The sequence below is a fragment of the Thalassophryne amazonica genome, chromosome 6 (genome assembly GCF_902500255.1).
Source record: "Thalassophryne amazonica chromosome 6, fThaAma1.1, whole genome shotgun sequence".
Lineage (NCBI taxonomy): Eukaryota > Metazoa > Chordata > Actinopteri > Batrachoidiformes > Batrachoididae > Thalassophryne > Thalassophryne amazonica.
In genome coordinates this window covers 107,872,712-107,900,586 of record NC_047108.1, presented here as the reverse complement: position 1 = coordinate 107,900,586, position 27,875 = coordinate 107,872,712, and the positions used below count along the sequence as shown (strand labels likewise).

Sequence of the window (27,875 nt, the reverse complement as noted above, 5' to 3'; positions counted from 1 at the left end):
GGTTGTCTCTCCTGTGGAGATCATACGGTGCACCTGGAAAGTATTCACAGCTTTTTCCACATTTTGTTATGTTACAGCCTGATTCCAAAACGGAGTAAATTCATTTCCCTCCCTCCCCCACTCAAAATTCTACTCACAACACCCCATAATGACAACATGGAAAACGTTTTTTGACATTTTTGCTCAATTCTGAGCTTCAATGGAAAGACTGTGAATACTTATGTACATGTGATTTCTTAGTTTTTTTTATTTTATTTTTAATAAATTTGCAAACAATTAAAAAAAAATTTTTTCACATTATGGGATATTGTGTGTAGAATTTTGAGGGAAAATATTTATTTCAGCAATTTTTGGAATAAGGCTGTAACATAACAAAATATGGAAAAAGTGAAGCGCTATGAATAATTTCCAGATGCATTGTATATACCGAATGAAATGATACGCAACATCCAATGCAGAAATGCCAAAACCTGCAGTTCCTTGAATGATCATTTCAGCCCTGCTACAAAAGCAAGTAAATCCCCATAGAAGCCCATGTTAAAATGTTCAGTGTTGTAGCAGAAAGACACACATTTACAAAAACAAAACTAAACAAACAAACAAAAAACAAACAAAAAAACATAAAACAAAAACAGTTTTCATCTCAATAGCTAGATTCCCCTGTTCATGACAACTGTACAGGGGTAATTATTATTATTATTATTATTATTATTACTATTATTCATTAGTTTAAGAAATTTTAAGTTATAAATACAAATGGGCATGTTCACTGTGAATGACAGGTAATGTGCTGGAACCAGCTGCTAGCAAAAGCCTTGCTGAATGTGTGATGTTTCATCACTGCGACACTCCATTTCACATTAAAACAAAACAAAAAAAAAAAACTACAACATCTATTGTGCTAATTCAGTGTTGACATGATGATGGAGTGTTGCAGTGTCTCAGTTCCACCTCTAGTAGTGGCCGCTAGCTGCTGTGGACTCTCCTGTGTTTGTCCTTTCTGAGCATTTTGTTTGAAATATCTGAGAAAATACAGTTTACTGTGTGGTTAATTGTACTAACTGATCATCTATGCAGTCTTTGTCCTAATATTTCTGTTCAGTGAAATATTATATAATTTGTATTTTAGCATGGTTAGCACTAATTAGCATGTACTAATAGCATGGTGATGTTAGCTACATTGATGGTGCCACAGTCATTGAACAATTAACACTTGCAGCCAAGCCACCTGTTAAGAAAATCACCACCCAGTACACACCAAAAAAAACAAAACAAAACAAAGTGTCACTTAGTTAGCCTTAGTTAGCTTGGTAACTATTCTCGAGGTCAGTCATCCAGGCATTTAACCTCTAGGGACAGGCTTTGTCGGTGTGTACATCGCCTAACTCAATACAAATACATGTAATTTGGTCACTTTTCAAAGGGGTCAGACTCGTCAATAAAGTCAGTTTAATGCACAAAGGTTCATTTCAGGTCAGCTTGGTGTATAAATCTCATCATTCCAGGCAATGAGAGCTGTCAGCTGGCTGATAGAAGCAAGTTAGAGACAAAACAAAACCAGCTGATTTCAGTAGAGCGGCATACAGCCTGAGTGATTTTTCACCGAGATTGGCCACTTTGCCGAACTGACGTTGCGCGACCTCAAGAATCAAATCAAATCAAATCAATTTTATTTATATAGCGCAAAATCACAACAAACAGTCGCCCCAAGGCGCTTTATATTGTAAGGCAAAAGCCATACAATAATTACAGAAAAATCCCAACGGTCAAAACGACCCCCTATGAGCAAGCACTTGGCAACAGTGGGAAGGAAAAAGTCCCTTTTAACAGGAAGAAACCTCCAGCAGAACCAGGCTGTTTGGACATCATTCATCTTGCCCAGGTCATGCTAGTCTTCCCATGTTGTACATCTTTACCTATATACAGGTTGACAAAGTTTGGCAAAGTCAGGCAGAGCCAATATGGTAAGATCTAGAGCCCCCTGCTGGAGCTGCAAAATTGCTTTACAGAAAACCGATGAGTCACATAATGAAAGGTTTGCTCAATAGAGTGTTTTCATATGATGTCACGAACCCGGAAGTGGCCATCTCGGTGGTACGCCTCTATCCGTTCTGTTCATACCTGCACCTATTAGCATTCAGATGCTGTTACGGTGAATTATTATGTCATGTCGGCTGCCATAGTTGGTCAGACAGAGAGCCGAGCTGCGTTCTGTTCTATTCTATTCTATTCTGTTCTATTACTGTAGATTGCTGAAGGTGATGAGGAATCAGCGAAATCTGTGGAAAAACAGTAAGAATGTGAAAGGTGATTTTCTACAATATCACATCTTCAATAATTATCTTATTGGATCCAAGGCCATTTTATTTTGAAATCTGTCCATTGCGCATTAAAATCTGGGTAACAAAACAAAAAATCAAACATTCTGAAACCGTTTTTCAAGTCCTCTGAGAGGTTCAGGTGAAAATAGTAAATAATTCACCATGTTCGTGTACATAACACCAGGCAGTCAACTCTCACTCTCCGAACAACAGATGGCGGATTTCACACGATCTTCATCACCAGCTTCATCTTCATCTCATAGCATGATCCTGCTTCACTGCTGAGTCCATCTCTCTGTGTGTCTCACAAAGTTTTGCAACATTTTTACACTTTCCTCACTCTTCTCCTTCTTGCACAGACACTCCGTTTTGGAGAACTGTCCACTCCACACAGATTTACTATAGAGTGCTGTACTGTTTGTATTTCTTCATAACTGATGTAAATATAGTCCAAGACATATTCAGTGACTTGGAAATGTTCATGTATCCATCCCCTGACTTGTCTGAAGAAAACTGGCAATATAACAGATTATTTATTTAGGTATTATACCAAATTACTTATGCAACCCATCATCTTGGCTTTTATATTTTTATGTAATTTATTTCAAGTTGTAGAATTTTGGTTTCAGCTTGAGTTTAACCCTCTGGGGCCGATGCCATCATATACGATGGCTAAGACCAAGCTTTACTAAATTATAAATAACTTTTTAATGATATGAGATAGAAATGTACTTTTTTTTGCTGAAAAGTTCACTCCGTGAACTTTCGAGCCAGCCATCGGCCATCTTTGTACTCCTTATAGAAGCTGTGTGATGACGTGCGCAATGTGAGTGTCCAATCAGAATTGGTTCACCGTCACATGGTTTTCCAAAATCCAATTGTAGGGCAGATTTACCTCACGTGAAAAGCCAAAGATAGTTGGCCTGTTTGAATAGTTCCAATGAGTACATACTATTAGTACATACTCAGTGTGCCCTGCGCCATTACGCACAGCGATCAGTGAAAGCAGGAGCACAGTTTGCTGTGTGTTTTGAATAAATGTGTGTGGAAAATTATTTTTTGCTTTATTTTTTTCCTTGCCTATTTTTGATTGTAAACCTTTATTACACTTATAAAACACAACAGAAACATATATATTCTGAAAGCACAGGTTATCCTTAAAAAAAGAGACATAAAACTTGATTGTGGGATGCAGGGAGAGCTGTTAACCGCAATAAGAAAATATTTATGCCAGGTGGGTGAACTATCCAAAAAATGTCCTCGGAAGATAAGGAAGAAGAAGAAGATAAGGAATTTTAATTTAAGGAAGATCATTTTAGAAATTTTTATTATTTTTTATTATTTTTTATTTTTATTTTATTTTTATTTTTTTTATTATTATTTTTGAGAAGCCTGATTTACTTTTTATGTTTGAAATGCCATAAATAAATTAAAATGTGTGAAATACCAAGGGTCCAAATGCTTTTGCAAGCCACTGTAAACACCTGTTAAGGTCATCACTCTTTTTTTCCCCATGCATCCCTTTACATGACTGTATGATAGCATTAGCTAAACCATATTTATGACCGCAGATGGGGACTGCAGCCAGGACCCGCAGAAGAAATGTGGACCCCCGAATCCCTGACCGTTGTAGCTTAAAGCAGTTATACTGTAAAAGTGTTCGAGTGACATCAGCTTTGCAGCTGGGTTGATGACAATTAAATGTTGTAACGGGGGGAAGCAGAGCAGGGGAGGAACGAAGAATTTACCCTCTGACAGCCTCCCAGTCCAACCTCATCATAAACCGTATTCGCCACTGTAATGCACAGTCGTCTCACATCAGCAAGTTCCAGCACTTAGCCTCACCTCTAATTTCTTAATGCCACATAAAGTAGCGGTTAGAGGCTGGCAGTTACGGTGCAGTGACGTTTGACTTGTTAAATGCGCCCTTTGATTGCTTCAGCTGTAAATGAGACAAACCAGCGATGCTGTTGTTTACGCATTCTTCACTTACAGTCCAAATCGATTATAGACGTTTAATGAACATTAAATTGCCAGCTGGGTGGTGGCGCTCATTAGTGGCTGGTGGAATTATGAAGCTGCTAAAGCGTTTCATCTGTGTTCCCTTCAGCAAGAAAAATGGTTAAAAGGTCTTGCAGTCACGTTCAACCACACGAGGAGTCCAAGAACGTCCCTGTAAGGTGCCGTCCTGCAGCCGGACAGGGATGTAAGTGTCTTGTTCAAAGGCGCATCAGTGTATAGACAACGTAAAACTTTACTCATTGAAACACTTTTTTCAGCAAGCTAATATAGGTCACCACGTGTCTTAAAAACAACACCTTGTTACCATTAATACCACATACACACTGAAGTGAAAGGTCAAGAAATTGCACATTGGTTTGTGGTGGAGGGAAAGCTCCACATTCTGTTCACTGCTGGAGAGCTGTAACCAGCCATTGAGGACACATTGATGGATGTGATGTTTTTCTGTCATTAGTGGTTGTTGCTGCTCCAGCTGACTAAATGAGTGACTGTTCTGCAGCTAAATTGATGCCAAATTCTTCATACTTTATGTGCGTTTGCACCTTGTTTTAAATTAGAAAATTCATGTAAGAAGTACTTTATGTCCAACACAAGCTCTGAGGACTATCGATGTTGATGTTCTGGATACTGATGAGCATCTACGACTCCCAATGGATGGGATGCCAGTCCATTGCATGTTACTTTCTCAGCCAAGGCCAGCATGTATGGACAGCTGGGTGGACTGGGACAACACAAATGAAGTGTTTCATCCAAGGACACAGCTGGGATCAAACTAAGGTCTTCTGCACACCTCCTATCCCACTGGGCTACCTGTGGAATCTAATGAAAGTCCAATTTTGGTCAGCTTCATTTATGTAAATGCTGTCTTACTAGTAGAGGGTTTGACGCAGTTTATTCTCAGTTATAGTAGGGAGGAGTGTTACTTCAAAAATTTTTGAAATCTATAAATGTTTGCATGGATTCTGGAAATATGCACAGAATAAACCATAACAGTATAATTTTTGGGTCATTTGGTTCCAAAAACCCATATGGACGGAACGTTTGAAAATTTCAAGTAACGCGTGTGTCGTATATCTGCTGTTGACGTAGAAAACCACTGTGTTGCTTATAATTACTTCATTGTGGCCATGTCATTCTTTACATGTGATGATTATACTCAACTGATGTTCCTGAAATAAAAACTAAATAGATTTTGTTTGTTACAACTGATCGTAACATATGTACTGAAATTAGGTTTTTTGTCAGTTACTCTTAAAAAACACCAGATAGGCTTATTGTTACTATAGACGTTGAATATAAACTTGGGGTCAAGCAACATTTGGAGCCAAATTTCAAGTCTCTAGGTGCAGCGGTTCTCAAGATATGACATTTTTGTTGATATTTTTGGCAATTTTTGAACCCGATATCTTCACTGGCTCCGTCCATATGGGTTTTTGGAACCAAATGACCCAAAATTTTACCTGGTGTGGTTTATTCCGTGTATGTATATTTCCATATTCCATGCAAACATTTATAGATTTCCAAATTTTTTTGAAATAACACCCCTCCCCAGTTATAGAATCTGAGTGAGTCTAACTGACCTGCATAAACTTCAACACCCACTGATCTACTATCAGTGGAGCAGGCCAAAGGATACACCCATGTGACATGCAGATGCAGTGGATAGATGGACCAGTTGTCTTCCTTGGTGGCTGTGTGGTGTGGTGAATGCACTGACGCACGCTCCCAGACCTGATCTGATAGGGACGTGGATGATGTAGAAGAACTATCTTGTCTGAGGTTACATACATACATCATTTCCTACAAGAAATGATGTATGTTACAATGTGTTGTATTCTATCACACCACTGGTGGCCGACTGCTTACTGCAATCAGAAAAATGCATATGGTCTAATATTTCTGGTTTCTAATATGTAAACTTATGTGACTTATATAACTTATATGAATGTGCGAGTGAATGAATAATGCAACTTGTAAAGCACTTCAGGTGTCTTGAATTATTATTATCCTGTCGGATCTCAGAAGATAAGCAGTGTGGGTTCTGGTTAGTACTTGGATGGGTGACCTCTTCAGAACACCAGAGGCTGTGTGCGTATCTCCAGGTAAACCTGGAGTTGCGTCAGGAAGGGCATCCGGCATAAAACTTGTGCCAAATACCAATTTGGATCTGGCTGTATCCACTGTGGCAACCCCAAACAAAAATGGGAGCAGCTGAAAGGACAACAACAACACAAGTTACCCTGTCCCATTGACACACGCTGCCTTGATGTAACAGTATGACGCTGGAAAATTCAGTCTTCTCACGTTAGCATTCGGCAAACAGTCATCAGTGGTCAAAATCTGGTTTTGACTGGAAATTTCTTATGGAGTTTTTTTGTTTGTTTGTTTTTGTAAGATAAAATCATCTTTCACCACTTAAAGCTGATTGCCGTTGTTTGGATTCGTCCTCGTGATATTTCTTTCATCAAATAGCCTCAAATGTCTTTCAGCGTCCATCTCTGTGCCATAAATGTCTGAATATATTGTTACAAACGTCCTTATTAACAAACTCGACTTTTGTGCTATCGGCTAGCGCAGAAACTGCGTCTGGGGTGTGTGGGTTGACACATGCACACAACATGCTATAACCAATAATTAGAGAATAACCCTGTTGTGTCTGATGATGTGTCGGATGTTCATGCTGGGATATACGGTCAAAAATATTGCTTTAAAAGGAGTTTTATCGCAGATGCGTTAGCGGAGCCGATAAAATGGATATTTTTGACCGTGTATAACAGCATGAACGTCCGACACATCATCAGACACAAAGAGGTTATTCCCATTCTAATCCTATTCCATCGTTTGCACGGTTTATTTTTCTCTAGGTAATTTGGTCGGCGAGGGTAGCGGTCAGGGCACTGAGTAATCCATCAAATGTGAAAATCCATCAAACGCGAAATGGTAATTCTGTATCAGAATCCACATCAATACTTTCGTACGGTAGCTTAAATTCACCAATTTCAGCAGCGGCACGTGACTTTCTTTCACTCTGAGCGAACAGTGCTAACAGCTAGCAGAGCGCGCAGGCAATGTTCTGACGAATTGTGAGTCTTGAAAATTCTGCGTTCCGACAATACTGCGCATGCGCAATTGCGCGCAGAGTACAGGAATGACATTCAACAGTAATGACATCTCGTCAGAACACCCGTCAAGGTGCGGAGTAATACATCTTTGGCCATCAGTCTAATATTTTGTTCTGTTCCCCAGATATTATGTCACACGATTAAATAATCAGATTCCAGGAAAAAATCTAATAGGAATAGAATGGGCTTTATGCTGCTCAGAATGGTTATGGTGCTCTATCGTAGTGCTCTTCCACTTCCTGTGTTCTCGGAACAAGATGCCTACATATAATACCAGTTGAGGAACTGAGAGAACCAAGGACCAAACATTTCAGTAAGTGGAAAAGAAACTTTAATGTGATCTTGATCAGTCCTGCGCGGTGCAACGTGCGGTCCCACTCTGATCAGTCCTTCGTCTCAACTCACCACTGTGAATGGAATAGCCAACCATACATCCACTGTCATCCCAAGGTGGGGTGATGGCCAAGTGATTAGTGCACTTGGTGTCAGTGTGGAAGGTTCCTTGTTCAAACCCCACCGCTGCCACATTTCTCTCTGTAAGATGGAGTTGTGTCAAAAAGGGCTCCAGTGAAAAAACTTGTGCCAGTTCAACATGCAGATCCGCCTCAGATTTGTTGCGGTGACCATGAGTGCAAACAAGGGAGTAGCTGAAGGGACTAAATAACTTCCACAGTCATCCCAAGAGCTGGCATTACAGACTCCTCCTACTTTTACAAAGGAATGTCTACTGCGTCGCTCATCCAGCTGCAGTTAGTGCTTCATTAAATGCTAAAGACACAAATGGCTTTGGACCACAGAGCAGATAAGCTGCACGGGTGGAGAAACATCAGATTGGATTTTGCTGATGCTCGCAAGATGACGACTATTAAATGCTAATTATTCTCTATTTACAGTGCTTTGAGATTGCTATCGATCGGTAATTGTGTGTCTGCACATCTGTGCATATGGGTGTAAGGTTGTGCTTGGACCTCCAGCTTGCTGATTGCAGCGTGATCTGTTTGTTTTGTTATTTCCTGCATTTTTTTTTTCCTTTTGAAAAGCTGCCCCCACCAGAGATGTGCTGAAATCCTTTAAGAGCTGATTCAACACTCAGTGCACAGATTTTCCCTCCCATAGCGTTCTTTATTGAATACATTTGCATTCACTGATATTATTTGCCTTTGGCACTGAAAGCCACAGGATTTGGGGGCATGCAGACCAACAAGTTTTAAAATCCCTTTTTTTTTTTTTTTTTTTTAGAAATGGTCGAACACACATATTGAGAAGTCATGAATCCCAATCGGCAAAGAAGAGTAAATGTGAAGGGAAACAAAATTGTGACTGCTGATGGCATACTGCAATCTGCAGCCTCACCACTAGATAGTGCTAAATTCAGCACACTGTAGCTTTAAGCATAACTGTTTCCTAGAATTCATTCATCGTTGTGGCTTATTAACTAATAATAAGCATTAACTAACACTTAATTAAGAGTTAACTAATGTGTAGTAATCTTTGGATGTTGGTAATGTTTGGTTAATTGAGTTGGGTGTTATGGTGAACCCTGCATTTGCTAATTCTGGTGCTATTTCTGCACATTATTAGCTCTTTCTAGCTATTCTGTCAAATATTTCATGGATCTCACAAGGTGTCCAAAAATTAAGCCTCTGGGGTCCGAGGGCATTTTTTGGACAGTTCACTCGTCTGGCATAAATGTTTTATTATTGCTGTTAACAGCTCTCCCTGCATCCCACAATCAAGTTTTATGTCTCTTTTTTCAGGACAACCTGTACTTTCAGAATATATATGCTTTTGTTTTGTTTTATAAGTGTAATAAAGGTTTACAATCAAAAATAAGGAAAGAAAAAGTAAAGCAGAAAATAATTTTCCACACACATTTATTTAAAACACACAGCAAACTATAATAAACAACTGTTTTGACACTTTATAAAGGTAATCTGAGATCTTGTGTGAAAGACTGTACAGCAAAAAGGTTCAAACAATAAACACAAATGCACATTTTGAACAATATATACAACATGGTCTATGCATTTTTTTTGTCTTCATGGTAAAAGCAACAGAGTTATCCAGTAACATTCACATGCAAACTAGTGGAGCAATCCTGATAGTTACACACTCTTTGTTTGAGCATGTGAGATTGTCATCAGAGGCTCTCCGTCTGCTCCGTCTGCTTTCACTGATCGCTGTGTGTAATGGCGCAGGTCGCATTTGGAGCCCAATAGTATGTACTCATTGGAGCACCCAGGGGGCTATTCAAACAGGCCAACTAGTAACATATCACTCCTGAAAACAATCTTTGGCTTTTCAAGTGAGGTAAAACTGCCCTATGATTGGATTTTGGAAAACCATGCGATGGTGAACCAATTCCGATTGGACACTCACATTGCGTACGTCATCACATAGCTTCTATGAGGAGTACAAAGATGGCCGATAGCTGGCTCGAAAGTCCGCAGAGTTAACATTTCAGCAAGAAAAAAGTACATTTCTATCTCAAATCATTAAAAAGTTATTTATAATTTAGTAAAACTTGGTCTTAGCTGTCGTATACGACTGTGTCACTTCAACAACCAATGAACAAACTTCACTTCTTTTCTATTTCCCAAGGAGACCAAACCTTTCAGGCTCAGCTATATTTTGGTTGAAATATGTTGAACGTGTAAAATTGAAGTCCTTGAACCACAAAGGAAGTTCTGCCATGGTTGGACTGATTTGGGAATGAACTCTGAAGTGATCTGTAGGTCAGGTCAGGTTTGAGAGCTTGTGCGGGTGAAGTGTGTTGCCTGATCAGCCACACAACAGAACCACCTTAAGTCCAGGAGGGCAACCACCCAGACAGACAACCAGACAATGACCACCTCTCGAAAGAAACCGTCTGCCACAGCCAGGTGAAACATGGGCATCCTCCTGACCTCCTCCATCCTCAACACTGAAGCATCTGAGTGCTGGATCATACCCAGAGAAATGCACCACATTGCACCAACGCAAGTTGTGTGCATCATCACAGTCTTCTAAGCAACTGTTGGTTTGACACAAAGTCATTCCAGCGGTACCCAAGTATCATCCAAAGAGACCACGTTCCAAAGACATTAAGTCATTGCCTTAAGTCACCGGGTAATGAATTAAGTCATTGTGAGCTGTAGCTGTTCCTCGATTATATTTATATACTTTTTAAACCCGCCTGTCGGTGAAGCAGTGACAGTAGGGTATTGTTTTCACTGGTGTGTTTGTGTGTCCAGGAACATGATAACTCAAAAACAGCTGGACAGACTCCCTTCAAACTTGGTTGGAATATGACTTGGATAGATGTCTAGAATTAGAGTTTGGCATTTGGTCAAAGAACTCATGGTCTGGGGTGTTTTTTGTTTGTGTGTGTGTCTATATATCTCAACAACCAAGAAGCCCAGATGGATCAGATTTGGTTGGAATATTACTTGAATAAATATCCAGAGGTGATTACATTTTCGGAGTAGTTTGGTCAAAGGCCAAGGAAAATGTGGTCTGAACCCCGTCACCACCACCTTTTTGTATATCTCAACTACGAAGAAACCTAGATGGACCGTCTAAAACATATATTGGTCAGCAAAATATTTTTGATTGATTGGTATGAATGACTCCATAATGAGGTCATATGATAAGGTCATACATAGTCCAAAACATTACAGACATATGTATATTTACTAATACATTTATATCAAGGCATTGAGTGGGGGATGTATCAACCATCTGATGCCTTTCATTTTCAATTTGAAAAGATTTGAAGACTTTCTAGTTCCAAACTGATGAACAGAATGTGATTTACTCCAGTTCAGTATTTCTATGGATGACTTGCAAATCTATATATTAAAATCGAAGTGGCCTCTGGGTGTGTGTGTGTGTGTGTGTGTGTGTGTGTGTGTGTGTGTGTGTGTGTGTGTGTGTGTGTGTGTGTGTGTGTGTGTGTGTGTGTGTGTGTGTGTGTGTGTGTGTGTGTGTGTGTGTGTGTGTGTAACTTCGATCATGGAGAAACCAGGGAGAGCTGGAATTTGCTGTTTGGTATGCTTCTGTATTTTGGGTCAAGGATGAACGTCGCAAAAACAGAAAGTTGGTAGGACTAATATTTTTGGAGAAATGAGTGATATGAGTTAACAACGGTGAACAATGGATGTCGGTAATTAAATTCTGGACTCCCACATGATTCCAGCAGGGGGCGGTAAATCATCTATATATTAAAAGTGAAGTGGCCTCTGTACGTGTGTGCATGTAACTGTGATCATGGAGAAACTGAGGAGAGCTGATGTTATTGCTGTTTGGTGTGCTTATGTATTCTGGGGCAAGGATGAACACCATGAAAATGGAAAGTTGATTGGACTAATATTTTTTGGAGAAATTAGGGATATTTGGTAAAACCATGAACAGTGAACATTGATCTCACCATTATTCAGTCCCTGCTAAGCAGACAAGCTCTGAACAAAGGAAATATCTCAACTTTACCAGCTGTAAAACATTACAGCAACTAAATATGCCAAATAATAAATACAGTTATTCACAAACATTCTCATTTTAATTTCCCGCACTTTCAATTAAAATTATTATAACAACTTTACATAATTTATTACCACCCTTGAAAAATGCCAGCTACCTATTTTATAAACACTACTCAATCTAGAGCCCACGGATCCCCACGGGCAACGCGCTAATAAGTACATAACGTGGTTCAAGTAATATTATAGAGCCCTCAAGTGTCTTGAGAATGTAAACTGAAGAAGTTTGCCTGTGGTTTAGAAGAATATTCCAAAGGCAGTAACATCATTTCTCACTTCCAAAGTCAAACTGCTTTTGTTTGTTTGTTTTTCTCTCACTCTTTTTTTTTTTTTTTTAGAACAAATCCGGGTTTATAGCTCTGTATTTGTAAGTGTGATGGTACTGTGACCATGGTAACACTGTGGCTTTGTGACCTTTCCTTTGTTCTCCTGCAGTTTGGTGTTTTCACAACAATAGATTTTAAGAGGATTTGAAGAGGCGTTATAATGATCACCAACACATTCCTGACTCACTTCTTTTCTCTTCTGTTTGATCTGGTCTGTTTTCCTCTCATTACTTTCCGTGTTTTGTCCTATGAGGAAACATTGGGATTAGTTATTGTTGATTATTGTTGATTACAAGGAGCTGGAATGTGTTCCGGATTCATTGGTTTTTCACTCATTCTGACTCTCCGATCCTCCGCTGGACCTCACTGAATGGTGACCCCCCCCCCCAGGGGGCAGGATGCTAAGTTTAGCAAACATGTAAACCCTTCATGCACTACTGGAAGATCTGCACCAGGAAAGGGTGTGCTCTTCCTGTGTGGAGCCGTCTGCTCTCATGGTCTTATCCCTCCTTTATAGCCACATCAATTGCACCAACTGCTTCTGATTGTAGTTAGTGGGTCCACAATGAGGTAATGGCTAAACCATCTACTTAAGATTCATTATCTACTGGATCCCCCCTCCCATCCCCACCCCCAACTGTACCATGTCCAAATCCTGGGTTTCTCCATTAACCCACCATCACTCTTCATCTCTGAAGTCTGTGTCTTTGTTGCCTGTAGCCGTGGCGATTGTTGGCCGCCCTGCCTGTGCTTGCACAGTGCATGTTCAGGATGTGTCACAGCTGTGGAAACAAGAACGTGACTCCACTTAGGCCGTCTGCACTCTTGTTTTCCTCGTGAATCTGCACCACAGGGATGCATATGTGACCGTGTCCAACTGCGGCATGTGTGAATATCACAAACACACACACGTCATATCAGCAATAACTCATGGTTGCACTGAATTATGCACAACAGAGCTGGAAGCTGTTAAAATGTTTTGTTTTTTGAGTCAGAACAAAGCTGGCTAACTGGTAAATTGCGTGCATGATGTTTCACCCTGCAGAGCGGGATGTCTGGCGTGCAGTTTTTAATTGCGCCAAGGTTACGAGCTGAAATTGGCAACCTCAGGCAACGGAATTTAGATTTGTTAAAATCCCAAGGTAGGGGGGAATTTGATTGACAGCCACTTCTTTTTCCTTCACAGTGCGAGCGTGGTGATCGGAGCTCCCAAAGCCAACACCAGCCAGCTGAACGTTACAGAGGGAGGTTCTGTCTTCTACTGTCCGTGGAGTCTCGGCCAATCAGGCTGTCACGTCATTGAATTTGATACTGCAGGTAAGCTTTGGGTTGACATGCAAACGAACAGTATTCTGTTGGTAATCTCAAACATTTTAGATGTTAAGTTTGGTTCACTTGATTGATTTTTAAGGCCTGCCTACAGTGGCTGATTGAAGCCACAACACTTCCACATAAAAAAAAAACTACCAAAGGCTGAAAACACAAATACAATTCAGTTCAATTTATTTAATTTATAGAGGGCCAAATCACACAAACAAAGTTGCCTCCAGTTGCTTCACACAAATAAGGTCTAACATTACCAAACCCTGGAGGTAGGGGTAAGGAACACAGGCAACAGGAGGAAAACCTCCCTCTGATGATATTGAGGAAGAAACCTCAAGCAGACCAGACTCAAAGGGGTGTCAGTATAAATATACAGGAAATTTTGGGAGTCCATTCTGGTGCACAGGATGGGAGACCTGCAGAAGAAGACTCCACTCCCATCTCTGGATGCAGCTGCACCTTAAACAGAAAGAAAGAAAAAAAACAGAATCAGGTGGCAGAAAGACAACAAATACAGTATAATTTGTCAGCAACAAGAAAAACAGAAATACTAAAGTGATCACCGGTGTCCCGTCGAGATGAGGTGTGTCGCGCTACTGCGCATGCGTGCATATGTGCATATCGCTCTACCCCGGACTTGAAGACGTCACCCGTCAAGATGAGGTGCCTCGCGCAACTGCACATGTGGAGATGATGTAACTCGCTCAACGTGCAACTGCGCATGTGCATTTTGTTTTTTTCTGTCAAAGTTTTTTTTATTAATTATATTCAGTGTATTTATTGCCTAGTAAGTAAAACATTTTCTGTATTTTACGAGGTCTATCAGAAAAGTATCCTACCTTTTTATTTTTTTAAAAAACTATATGGATTTGAATGACGTGCGATTACACCAATCATGCTTGAACCCTCGTGCGCATGCGTGAGTTTTTTCACGCCTCTCTGTGACGTCATTTCCCTGTGGGCAGGCCTTGAGTGAGATGTGGTTCCGCCCTCTCGGCTGAATTCCTTTGTTTCACACGCTGCTCCAGAAGGCGCGCTTTGCTTTATCAAAATTTTTTCTGGACCTGTGAGGAATATCCAAGTGGACACTATTCGAGAAATTAAGCTGGTTTTCGGGGAAAAGTTTAACGGCTGATGAGAGATTATGGGGTGTTTCTGTCGCTGTAAGGACTTCCCACGGAGCGGGACGTCGCGCAGCGCTTCCAGGCGCCGTCGTTGGCCTGTTTCGACCTGAAAACATCCTAATTTAAGGCTTAGTTCACCCAGGATGTCGTGAGAGAACAGAGAAGATTCAGAAGAGGCCGGCATGAGGACTTTATGCGGACATTCCACTGTTTAAGGACATTTTGTAATGAAAGACATGCGCGCAAATTCGCCGAGTCGTTTCCGTGACGACACAGCGAATCTGTGTGCACCGCGACAGGAAAAACACCTCCGTGTTGAAAACCATTTGTAAAATTCAGATGGCTTTTGATGGCTTTCAACAAGTGAGTAACTGAGAAATTGTTTAACAGCTTGGGCATGTTCCAACTTGCCCGTTAAGGTTTCCAACAGAGGTGTTTTTCCTGTCGCGACCCCCCGCGGTCGGGTCCGGCCCGACATGCGACTCTGCCCGCACATTCTTTCATTACAAAATGTCCGTTAACAATGGAATGTCGGAATAAACTCCTCATGCTGACTTCTTCTGAAAGTTCTCTGTTCTCTGACGACTTACTGGGTCAACAGAGCCTGAAATGTGGAAGTTTTCAACTTGAAACGGCGAGACGCTGCCGCCTCGAAGCGCAGATCGCCGTCAGGCGCCGTGGGCCGTCCTTAAAGCGACACTACCAGACCAAAATCTCTCATCAGCCGTTAAAATTTTTACCGAAAACCAGCTGAATTTATCGAATGGTGTCCACTCAGTTGTGCCTTACAGTTTTGAAAAAAATTTGATCAAACAAAGCAGCAGTCTCTGAGCCATTCCTAAACAATGAAAAAACGACGAGAGGGTGGGCGACTCCTCACTCAAAGACTGCCCACAGGCGAATGACCGACAGGCGTGAAAAAACTCTCGCATGCCCACGAGGGTTCAAGCATGTCTGATGTAATCACACATGATTCAAATCCATATGGTTTTTGAAAAAAATAATAAGGTCGGATACTTTTCTAATAGACCTCGTACGTTAGGAGCATAAATGTATCTTTATGTATATTTTGCCTGTTGAAATAAGCTAACTCCAGGTTAAAAATACTTATCGTTTTATAGTGAGTAGATTTTATACATTACTACGTTTGGATGAACAATTTATACATTTACTTGCCCATCAAAATAGCGAAGTTTGTCAAGTAATTTTTTCGGTGCACACATATGCAGTTACGCGAGGAACCTCATCTCGATGACGCACCTCAGCTGGACAGAACACCGGCACTCGCCCTAAGCTTCACTAAATGACCCAGAATTTAGATAAAGTTTAGGCTGTGGCATGCTCCGTTTACTAATAAAATGAATTAAAAAAGTTAGAAAGCGTAGTACCACACTATGCCAGTATGATAGCCATATAAAATGGAAAATAAGTGTGTCTTAAGTGTGGATTTGAAAGTCTGCAAAAAACAAATACACCTGTATCAATTCAACAAAAGGTCATTGCATCAAAAAATGTCATGCGAATTGAAAATCCACTTGAAAAGACAGAGAATGCAAACAAATACAACCTGTAGTACATGTGACACTTTAATTTGATTATGTGTCTTGCAAATTCACACAACACATGAAAAAACACTGTGTTGCAAAGCTCCACAACACAGTGGAAATTCATAATAATATCTTTATCTCTACATGGTTGGGAAAGCTATTTTTCCTGCTCTAGCAATATTTTGATGTTTTTTGATTTTTTTTTTTCCTTGTGCACTGTGAAGCAGGATATTATCATCAGTCCCGTGTGTGTCTGTGAAGAAGATAACTAAAATACAGCGACACAGATTTTCACCAAACGTGGTGGAAATATTACTTCCTGCAGATATCTCAAGATAATTACCTTTTGCAGAGGATCTGACAAAGGACAAGGTGAAGGTCAACAAAAACAGGGTGCAAAATCTTTTTTTTTTTTTTTTTTTTTTTTTGCAATATCATTACCATGAACGGGGCTAGAGAGATGATCAGAGGTTTCTATTGATCAGCAAAATATTTCTGCTTGATTGGTATAAGTTGTGTGATGATGAAATCACAAGGAAGTTATGTTTGTTAAAAAAAAAAACATATCCTAGTGTGCAGAACGTGCAGAGGTTGAATCAGCCCTCTGATGCCTTTCATTTGCAGTGGATCCTCTGGACAAAAGCTACATATGTTTTAGTATTTTTGTTGCATTGTGGAGGTTTGCAACACATCTGTTTTTGGGTGTATTGTGTGAATTTGCAGCAGACCTGTTATCAAAGTAGATTTATTGTGTGTGTGCTGCAGGTTGTATTTATGTTCTTTGTGTTTGCAAGTATTTTCTCAATTTGCAAGAATTTGTTTTGATGCAACTACCTATTTTTGAATTGATATTGATGGGGTTTTTTTGTTGTAGTTGTAGTGTTTTATACGTTTGCTTGTGTTTTCTTAATTTGGAAGTGTTGTGGTCTCTCAAGGCCACCGTATACACCACTGTGTTTGAAATAAAAAAAAAGGACACATATGCTTTCTAACTGTTAAACTGCATGGAATGATAGAATGGTGACCAGCTGGGCAGAAATGTGAGTTTTTTGTTTTGGGTTTTTGTTTTTGTTTTTTTGTTTTTTCATTTTTATTGGCATCTTAATCAACATAACGTGACATTTGGAATCTGTGAACTAATGGGGGATGAGGGTCTGAAATCCCTAGTTGCTTTTGTTTCTTAATAGCTGTTTGTTGGCAAGGTCAACAAACAGGAGACGCTGTTTAAGTTCTTGTCAAATAGCTGAGCTGTCCAGCTTTCTGCACACATTTCAAGCCCATAAAGTATTTCCTCTCTGCTCCTGTTGTCAGCGGCAGATCTGGATCAGGCATCATTGTTCCAATCGGCTGAACTGCTGTTGGCAGTGTTGGTTCCTGATGCTTCTTTCCCCCCTGTTAGTGCCCTTCCTTTCACATAAAAAGGTTAATGATGTGTTGAAGAGGTTTTTGAAGGATTTTCCTTCCTTCCTCTTGGTCTTGTTTGCGCGGCCCTGCCCCAGGAGCTACGGGGAGATAAGCAGCCAGTAAACAAATAAATCACACACAGCAGTGTCATGTTTGTACGGCAGGTGGAACAAACACTGCCAACACTCACAAAAAGGCTTCACTTGAATCACAATTACATCAAGTGGTTAGAAGAACACAAAGAAGCCAATCAGATTGCCCAGTGAATGGATTTATGTTTCAACTAGAGCAATGCCAGTGGATAAACCCACTAAAATCTGAAATTCCCCAATTTGGCAAATTTATTACATTTAATTAATGCAGTATACTAGAGCACTGGGCTCACAGAGCGCAAACCTCCACCAATGCTAGTTTCCAATTCCACAAATTTTTTACCTTAGAAAAAAATTTCAAGGTCAAATTCCTGTTAGAAGTGGCTTTTCATAAACTAAATTAGATGGGACCAAATGTCAGGAGGATGTATTTAGTTCATGCACTTGAATCAAAGATTTTTTTTATGGTGTTGTCAGCCTTCTTTTTGTAAATCTTTTGTTTTCTGAATTCTTTTTAGGATAATTTTCACAGAACATCGGTTATCTCTTCTATGCACAATTTGTCATTGCTTTTTGGCATTTGGTTTCCATCTGATAACTGGAACACAAACAGACATAAAATTGAAGCCTCCATCCAATTTTGGTGGTGTAGGTAAATCCATAGCAGAAAAAGGAGAGTGACTGAGGCACTTTTGATTGAGCTGTAATGCAAAATGTACACCAAATGGACTTTTCAATATTAAATTCAAATGTCCACAAAACCCATGATCCAGTGTCGCTGACCGAAGGGTCCCCCCTAAAAATCGGTCCGCCTTTTGCATCTGCACGTTGTCATTAGCCGCGGTTCAAGGATTAAAACCTTGTTATTGCTTCAAACTGCCTCCAGTCATCATCTCTCTCAGCCACAGATATCTGAAGCTTTTGTACAACAATCATTTCCACAAAAATTCAGCATTATTTCATCATAAGAGATGGAGTAAGCGATCAGAGCACCGCAGCCAGACAAGCTGATCGCTGCTGCATTCACTGTGCCTCCGTCGTTTCAAAACGGCAGTAATGGACTCACCGATTATCGCCTTGTTTCTGCTTCAAACTGACTTTAGAATGATTTAAGAGGTCATCTGATGGTTAGTAATCCCATTAATCTATTTGATCGCTTTGGGTGTACAGACTCAGTCTCAGACGTGCTGCTGTGGCCAAATGATGCATGTGCAGTTAAGGCAGGACGAACCAGTTTTTAGAGGGTTGACGTTCAATCAGCGACACAGTGTCGCCAACTTGGTGACTTTCTTGCTAAATCTGACGACTTTCCAAACCCTCTACAAAAGTGACTAGCGACAAATCTAGCTACTTTTCACAGCGTCACTGGAGACTTTTCTGGTGTTTGGTGAATCAAAAGTGGAAGCACTAGTCTCTGTTCTCACCAAGTGGTAGCACCTCCACTCAGTCCGCTGCTGCTGCATAGCCATAGAGCCCTACTGCACAAAGCATTGAGCGGAGGGATGTCTACAATCCTCTGCATTCAAACACGCACGCGCGATGCCTCCACAGCTGTTCCCGCATTGAATATCAAACCTCACTCTGACTCGCTCAGCCTACTTACCTCGTTTGGTGCGTTGTGACGAATTAGTCTCCAGACTTTGAGAAGCCCTGGCCTTGAGAAGTTATTTTATTTTGTGATGGCCAATTTTAATGGAAAAATAAATAAACAAGCCAACAATCAAGTTTATTTGTAGTTCTAAATACAACCCCAATTCCAATGAAGTTGGGACAGTGTGTAAAATGTAAAAACAGAATACAATGATTTGCAAATCCTCTTCAACCTATATTCAACTGAATACACCACAAAGACAAGATATTTAATGTTCAAACTGATAAACTTTATTGTTTTTGTGCAAATATTTGCTCATTTTGAAATGGATGCCTGCAACACCTTTCAAAAAAGTTGGGACGGGGCAACAAAAGACTGGGAAAGTTGATAAATGTTCCAAGAACACCTAATTGGAAACAGGTCAGTGTCATGATTGGGTATAAAGGAGCATCCCCAAAAGTCTCAGCCATTCACAAGCAAAGATGGGGTGAACATCTTTGCTTGTGAACATCGAATCCAACATTATGCTCTCAAATATAAAAGAAATTTGATGTATTTTGACAGTCATGAATTTTTGAAAGGACTGTGAAAGTATAGGGATTTTTCCAATTTTCCAAGATTTTTCCTGACTTTGACCTTGGAACTTGAAAATTCAATCAGTTCTTGCCTATCAGGATATGAATGCTTTGTAAAAATTTCATAATGATATATGGCATATGCACTAGCTATAGTGCATAATACCATAGCTAGCTTGGCATTACGTGCTGAGCCTCAAATCAATGCCTTGACATCATACAGAACCTTAGCATGAATTGAGTAGCTCCACTGTGAGCAACAGGATTTATAATCTTCTTAGATTTAAATAGATTTAATCATTCATGGATCTTAAAATGTGCTAGCATCACATAACACTATGCTAAGGGGGTAATGTTAGCGTTTAAAGCCACAAGCCTTACATCACACAATGCTAACAGGCTAACATTATCATGAAATTTCTCTGGCGTGTCAATACTAAGAGGTTAACATCAGAATGAAAAGTCACTAGCACTATATAATGCAATGCAAATGGGATAAAAATAGCATGAAAACTTTCTAGCATGATATACCATGATGCTAATGGGCTAATGTTAGCATGAGCCGAGTGCCTCCATTGTGAGCAACAGGCTTCAAGATTATAACTTATGATTTAGAAAATCCATGAATTACATTTTCAGGTAATTTTACATGGTGTCTGGAAAAAAAGACTTTCTAACTTTGTTTTTGAGTTTTTAACTGAATTTACTAAATTTACTAACATAACAGACACTCAGATTTGAGCCTTGGAGAATTATGTCCAGGAATGAGAAACCCTCAAAATCATACATGTGACAGCTTCTAATGGCACCTATGGCCTCTTCCCTGAGAAATCAAAATATAGAACTCTGGCCCAACTTGGATTTACTTCTAAAATGCACAATAGGGAGAAATAATCCACTGTGTTTCACAAGCCTGCTTTAACGATGTTCTTTTATTGGACTCCACCGCTAGGCACAGTTTTCTCCACTATTTTTATGCTGCTTTTCTTGCAATATAAAACGTGTCATGTACCCTCGGGTGCTGGCCGTTAGCCACAGCAGACTGATGTCATGTGGAAGCAGCGTGGCTTCAGAGCGAAGGTTAGTCCCCTGGGTTGCTCGGAGATGGTCCTTCATATTTTGGAAATGCTTTGAAGGGGCTGATTAGAGCGCCAGAGCCGGTTCCGCCATCTGGATCAGAGCAGAACGTCTGTACATTGGGGAACGTTCCATCTACGGACATCTGCAATGCAAATATGAGTGCCAAACAGCTGTTACGTGGATGACATTTACTGCTGCAATTCATTCACTGTAACAGCGACACAGGTTTCTTTGCCTTCAAGGATGATGCTTGCTGCTTAGAGTTTTTTCTGCTTAACTGTATATGATGGTTTATCTTGCATGAAAAGGCTGTCCGTTCTCTGACAAAGTAGTACCGGAGGGAGGTCTCCCTCTCTGTCCGTGTGCTTGAGCTCTGACCCACAGGGCACAAGCCCTCTTAATTAGCCCAGCTTATTGGGTCATAGTTGCCAGAGGCACTCTCCCATCCACTTCCGCTTCCATTGAGATAAGAGCCTGTCTATGGAGTTGAGGGGAATGAGAGCACATACAGGAAGGGAGGGGGGAGGAGGAGAGACAGAGAAACCAGAACCCGTGTCTTCTACGCTGTGTCCCCCTCTGTTTTCCTGCTGTTGCTGCTCCCACAGGGGTAGTTGATGCAATGATTGAATTTGGCCATTTTTCTTATGCCTCACTAAAATGCACACAAGTACACAGAGGATCTAACCACAGTATGGACCATCCTGTCACGCACAGTTCAAAGGCAATAGTGTACAAGAACCCCCCCCCACTGCTCTGCACTTCCCAAGACATGTCGCCATGCACCATGTCAGATCAGCGCATGGTCCTAACCAGCTTCCCAGGAGGACTTCTGATAGCATGTTTTTGTGGCCCCTTTGGGTTTCCTCTTATTTATTTATTTATTTTAAGATTTGTGTTTTCTGACGGCTGGCTGCTCTTCAGTTTTCTGGTAGACAACAACAAACCATAACTCTGGTACAGTACAGTGACACAGAACCAATTCGGTCATGTGAGAATTTTCCAGCTTCTTGAAGTGTTCAACTTCGGATGTACTGCCACATTCTCAAATTCTTTTAAACCATTATTCTGCAATCTTGTTTATATGTCCATCCACTCTCTTCCATTTATCCTGTTAGGGGTTATGGAAACAGAAACTCTGATTTTTTTTTTTCCCCTTGTCGGCACTTGTAGGGGATGTGTTCTCACCCCTGCACTGTTCAGTCCATGCATGGACAGAGTGCTGGGCAGGATTGTGGAAATCGGGAGCTTGGGTACCTTTTTGTGGTGATGAAAGGTTTAAGGGCCTTAACTTTGCAGATGATGCTGTGCAATTTGCAGAATCAATGGATACCATAATTGTAGCGCTTGAGAAGCTGCATGATGAATTGGTGTCTCTGGATATGCACTTGTGGGTCTGGATCAAGACCCAGGTCTGGGCTGTCAATGACTTCCTGGACTTGCCTATCAGAAGTGTTTTTGTATGAGGCAAAAGTGTTAAGTTTATGGAGGTATTCACTTATCACAGTGAAAACATTCATTTCTCTGGGTCCTCAGCCTTTGAGATTGAGAGGGACCTTGGAAGAACTTACAGATTCATGAGGTTGTTGTTTGGTGATGCCATCCACATGACTAATAGTTCTCGTTTGGCGCGTTCACACCGGATGCCATGCAACACCACAAATTTGCATCCCTCGCCTGGCGATGGACGCGCCACCATCGCCCGGGGTGTCACTCTGCTTGAGCCGCATTCACACCGGATGTCACGCGACGCCACAAATTCATCATTTGCTGCAGGAGCTGCATCTGGATGATGGCCGCTTTCAGCGGTACTTCCGGGGACCTCCTGTCCCGTTCGCGCGGGTGCACATGTACAAAAAAAAAAAAAAAAAACTGGCTGCTGCTACAGTTACTCACTCTCCCCTCAAACTCTGTCTTAATTGTGTTATAAACCAATCACCATTTGTTTTATTATACATCTGTGTAGTTAATAAAATTATCTTCACAGATGATTCATTCGTGTGCGCACATGTGAACAAGAAAAAAAAGTGGCTGCTGCTGCAGTCCCTCGCTTTCTCTCCCCTCAAACTCTGTCATAATTGTGTTAAATAAAGGACAAAAGGGACATAAGTCCTGCTCACAGGCTGATTGCCAGAGACAGAACATGTCTACATCAAGTATAAACTTTTGCGTCACTTTATTCGCGTCCATCGCGTCGCATTGCATGGCTTGGACTTTTGTGGCACCACAACGTCTCCTTCCATAGGGATTATATGGCAACCTCTTGCCGCCGTCGCTCGTGTGCCATCCGGTGTGAACACAGCATTTAAATGATCCATAGGTACTGCTGGAATGAGTTTCTGTCAAAGAAGTGGTTGCCTAGGGAGACTAAGATGAGAAGTATTACTTGTATTGTCAGGGAGAGTCAGCCATTTTATTTTTGACATATGGAATGTTTCACTGTGATCCAGGTACCTCAGTGCTGAGGACCCAAATGGGTAGAGGAGACCAAGGACCCACCAACACTTCACCTGGCTGTGACAGATAGATGGCTACTTTCAAGAGGAGGGGACAGATTGGTTGTGTGTGTGGCTGGTTGCCACTCAGTAATCAAGTCGGTTCCATGGTGTAGTGTAGGTGGCGATATGTGGCACCAGACCATGCTCCCAGTCTTGAGTTGACTTGTTAAGGGGGTGCTGGGGCTGGAACTAATCCCATCATACATGGGCCAGGGTAAACCACCTAGCAAAATATGAATGTACATATATTATTTACTTATTTGCTTGTATTTGTGCTGAATGAAGCCAATGTACTGAGAGAAAACCAATGGAAAAAAACACCACATAGAAAGAAACAAGATCTACCTAACAAAATTTTATAAGGTTTGACCCCAACAGGTCACCAGCTGTACTGGTGTTGTGTGCCTGAGTCTGTTGTGAGGGGTCATCACTCAGCTGGGTGAATCTCTTTGATTCTAGGTCCACTTGTGCCTTTTATTAACACTATTTCTTCATTATAAGATAAGAAACAATGATAAATGGATCACATTGATGATGAAAAATGCTTTCTGCTTCTATCCTCATTTTATATGGTTCGGTACTGCATAAAGGAAGGGAGTTTCATGCCAAAATGGTGTACCAATAGAGCAGCCTTTCTCAAAGAGTGGCCCCTACTGGTCCTTGCGTATATCAGTAAAATATCACATTTGAAATTAATATCACATTCTAACTTAAAATTGTTTCTCAAATGGTTTTAAAATGACTTCATGATCCTTGGTCTGACAAAGTTTAAGAAACCCATCTTATTTGACCTGTTCTGAAGGTGATCTTGGGACCGATGTCTGATGGATTATACTTAAACCTATTCAGCTTCCATGTCTCCCAGGTTGCCTGCAACTGATTTATTCAAAGACCGAACACTCTGAACATATTAAGACGTATACTTAAAAAAAAATGCATCATGTAGCTAAGGAAGATTAGTTAAAGTAACAAGCTTGCAAGGGGCCATTTGATCTGAGAGTCACAGCACTTCCTTTCTGGCAAAATCTGATCCCAGTGGTGGTGGTGGGGGGGGGGGGGGGGTGCCTGCTATCAGCCCATGATGAATAATGTCACCAGGAAAGCATGTTGATGGAGTTTCAGCAGAAATGCTGTCAGGTTATTAAAAACTTAAAAGCTCGCTGGTTACCGTTGTGGGTGGGAGGACTGCTGTGTAACCGAGGGGCTGTGCAGATTTGGGTGCGTTAGTGCAAAGAACTATGAATAGGAAGATAGTGATAATATTGAAAATGAAAACAGAAGGGGAAAGAGAAGTGTGTGTGCCTAAAGAAAGATGACTGTGAGGTTGCTATGAGGAAACTGGGCCAGAGCTTGTATGTTTTTATTGGACCTCAGCCTCTTGTGTGTTTCCATAAAGACACCGAGCAGTCCTTCACCCGGAGCTCCACGCGGCCTCGTTGGCCGGGAAGCACAGAAGAAAGAACAACTAGAACAACCTCATACACAGCCCAGTTCCTACATATCTACATAGTATGTCGTGATTTTTTTTTTTTTTTTTTTTTCTTAGCACCCATCAGTCCTCAGTCATGAAGAGATGTTCAGGAATACCGTTGGTTTGTTTTACTGGTGCAGTCTATGAGATTGCATGGGGTGGATTGTTTCCTCAAAACTGCTTAGCCTGATCTTCAAGATGCATTCATGCTTCTCTTAAATGTATCTATAATGATGCATCACGCACTGAATCACCAGCCTTCAGTGTATAAGCTGTAAGGATTTGACATCAGGTCCTTACCTAATCAATTAGACATTTCGTCTTTGTTGTAGACCATATGAAGCATCTGTCATCTTATAAACTTTGAACCTGATTCCTCAGACCATCTGTCACCTGCTGCTCTCAGAGAGTTGTGGTGGGAGATCAGGGTTTGCAGCCAGGTGGCCAAACAGAGGTCAGTGAAAGGTCAGAGAGGCTGGCTGGATCTGGTTGGATACAAAACTGTACCACTGATGTGTAACTATGTAGCAAATATTGTTCTTCTTAAACCCGTGTCACACCATGACTGATAAAGGAAAGTATCAAAAGCTGATACGAATTTTTGATATCTGTTTGTGTTCGTTTTTGTCCTATGAAAGTCCTTTTTCCATTCACAAAATGAGTTCATGGGGAAGACCCAGGGCTTGGTGGAGAGATTATATCTTCACAGTGGCCTGGGAACGCCTCAGGATCCCCCAGTCAGAGGTGGTTAATGTGGCCTGGGAAAGGGAAGTTTGGGGTCCCCTAGTGGAGCTGTTGCCCCACAACCTGATCCCAGATAAGTGGTTGAAGATGAGATGAGACACACTCGGGTGTTTATATCCTACCGTCAGGAGTACCAAAAAGGGGAGAATAAGGAAAAGGATTCTAGGGACCCATGACTGACAGGGGCCCAGAGACGCTGCTAATACAATTATAATACTGACAAAATAATATGGGGGTTGGCCTAGTAAGATTTCTTTTCATGAGGCCCAAAATCCCTGGCGGCACCCCTGCCTATCGCTGTCCCATGCTTCAGACTGGGCTTCTGATTGGCCAAAGCTCCAGTGCAGGGTTTGGATTCTGCATTAGCAGAGAGAGGACAGATCACAGCATAGCACCGTGTAGCACGGCTGTTCATTTAGCCAAGGTCACTGAAGATAAATAAAACAGCTCAGATGTCCTCAGGTGCCTTTCCTACCTGGACATCAGAGTGCGTTCGGTGGACTGGCTTAGCAAGGTGATGCCATAGAGCTGTTTGATGTTGTCACTGCTGCAGTTGCACTGAACGCTGGCACGGCTGTTACGGCGCAAATGTGATGAGGAAGTATGATTCCTGAGCTATTCATATTTGCAATCAGATCTCAGTGAATCCCACTCAAATGCAGCTCCCCCCAGACAGCATATATGTCTTGAAACCAGGAAAATCATTCTGCTGAATGCAGCTCTCTGTGTTGCCAGAGGAAATGTGACGTTATCTAACCATAAGAGCCCCAACTAAACAGGAGACCAATGGAGTAACCGAATATTGCCACCGGACAAAATATTTTAATACGGAACTAATCCATTTGCTTTATCCGTCGCAGTGTGACACAGCCTTTACTTTATCACTGTGATTACCTTTGTGTGGAAAATCCTGTAGCTGGAGTCCTAAAGCTGGCTTTCTGCCAATTCTCCAGATGCTTCCAAGTGTCTGGGAGTGGGAGGATGAATTGGGATCAGCTGAAGGAATGGTTGTTCTCTCATACTCTTATCACTCAGTGTTTACCCCTCTGCTTTTTTTCACCAGGAGATCGTGTCGTTCAGGTTAACAACACAGAGCATCAAGGTGATTTTAAGTCCCATCAATGGTTTGGCGCCACTGTTCGTTCCCACCGTGACACAATCCTGGTAAGTTGACTCACTCAGGGACTAATTTCAGGGGGTAGGGCAGAGACAGACTAGAATTTTGCCCTCCTCTGTTATGATTAGGGGTATGCCTGTGAGAAACATTCTCCTACTGCGATATCTCACTCTGACACTGGGAGGAATGTTCTTTGTAAGAATCAGATTTCTGCGGGTTGCTACCATTCACGTCTATTTTTTTCTTCCAAGCTTGACACACTGTAAAGAAATATATTATGTCTCTCTGTGACGTCAAAGTAGAGCCGCCTGTTGTTTAGACTGATACTTTGGGTCATGACCTGAGCTGAGCTGTGTAGTTACCCTGCCGCAGATGTGTCGCTGACCCCAGCCTGGGTGTTCTCTTAACTTAAGCAGCGTGTTGTTGCACATCTACTCCCCTCACCCCTTCTTCCACTCCCTCTATCCCAGGCCTGTGCTCCTCTGTACTCATGGCGGACTGAGAAGGACATCCCCCACGCGGATGCTACAGGAACCTGCTACCTCTCAGTGCATAACTTCACCAAATTTGTGGAGTACGCACCCTGTCGCACAGGTAGCCATTCTATAAATGTCACAGTTGTTACTTATCACAAATAGAAGGGCACTCTTGTACCACCTGATTAAGGAGGGCATTCAAAATTTGGCAGTAATCTTGGTGCAATATGGTCGAAGTTTCTAGCGTTGGTTAAATTTTTTTGCACCAGTATTTTGGACGAGTTGTAGTATGTCATAGGATACAGAATACAACATTGCATGCAATACTTTTAGATCATTTTGATTCTGCGCATAGGGGTTTGGCTAAATGTATAGAGCATGTTTGAATCCAGGTCTGTGCTTCAAATGCATTATCCCAGTCCACCCAGCTGTAAATGGGTACCAGTGATTGGGGAAGAAACCAGTGACTGACTGGTGCCCTGTACAGGGGGAGGTGTCGACTCTCGTGTGTCACAGTATTGTATCTAG

General features: G+C 41.3%; 1 protein-coding gene across 1 annotated transcript in view; it reads left to right on the top strand.

The window, feature by feature from the left end:
* Positions 1-27,875, top strand: part of itga5 (integrin, alpha 5 (fibronectin receptor, alpha polypeptide)) — a 100,437-nt gene that overhangs the window by 12,412 nt on the left and 60,150 nt on the right. Inside the window, exons 2-4 of the mRNA XM_034173104.1 lie at positions 13,495-13,625; positions 26,818-26,918; positions 27,342-27,465. Coding sequence (XP_034028995.1) covers positions 13,495-13,625; positions 26,818-26,918; positions 27,342-27,465 — 356 coding nt within the window. The remainder of the gene's footprint in view (positions 1-13,494; positions 13,626-26,817; positions 26,919-27,341; positions 27,466-27,875) is intronic.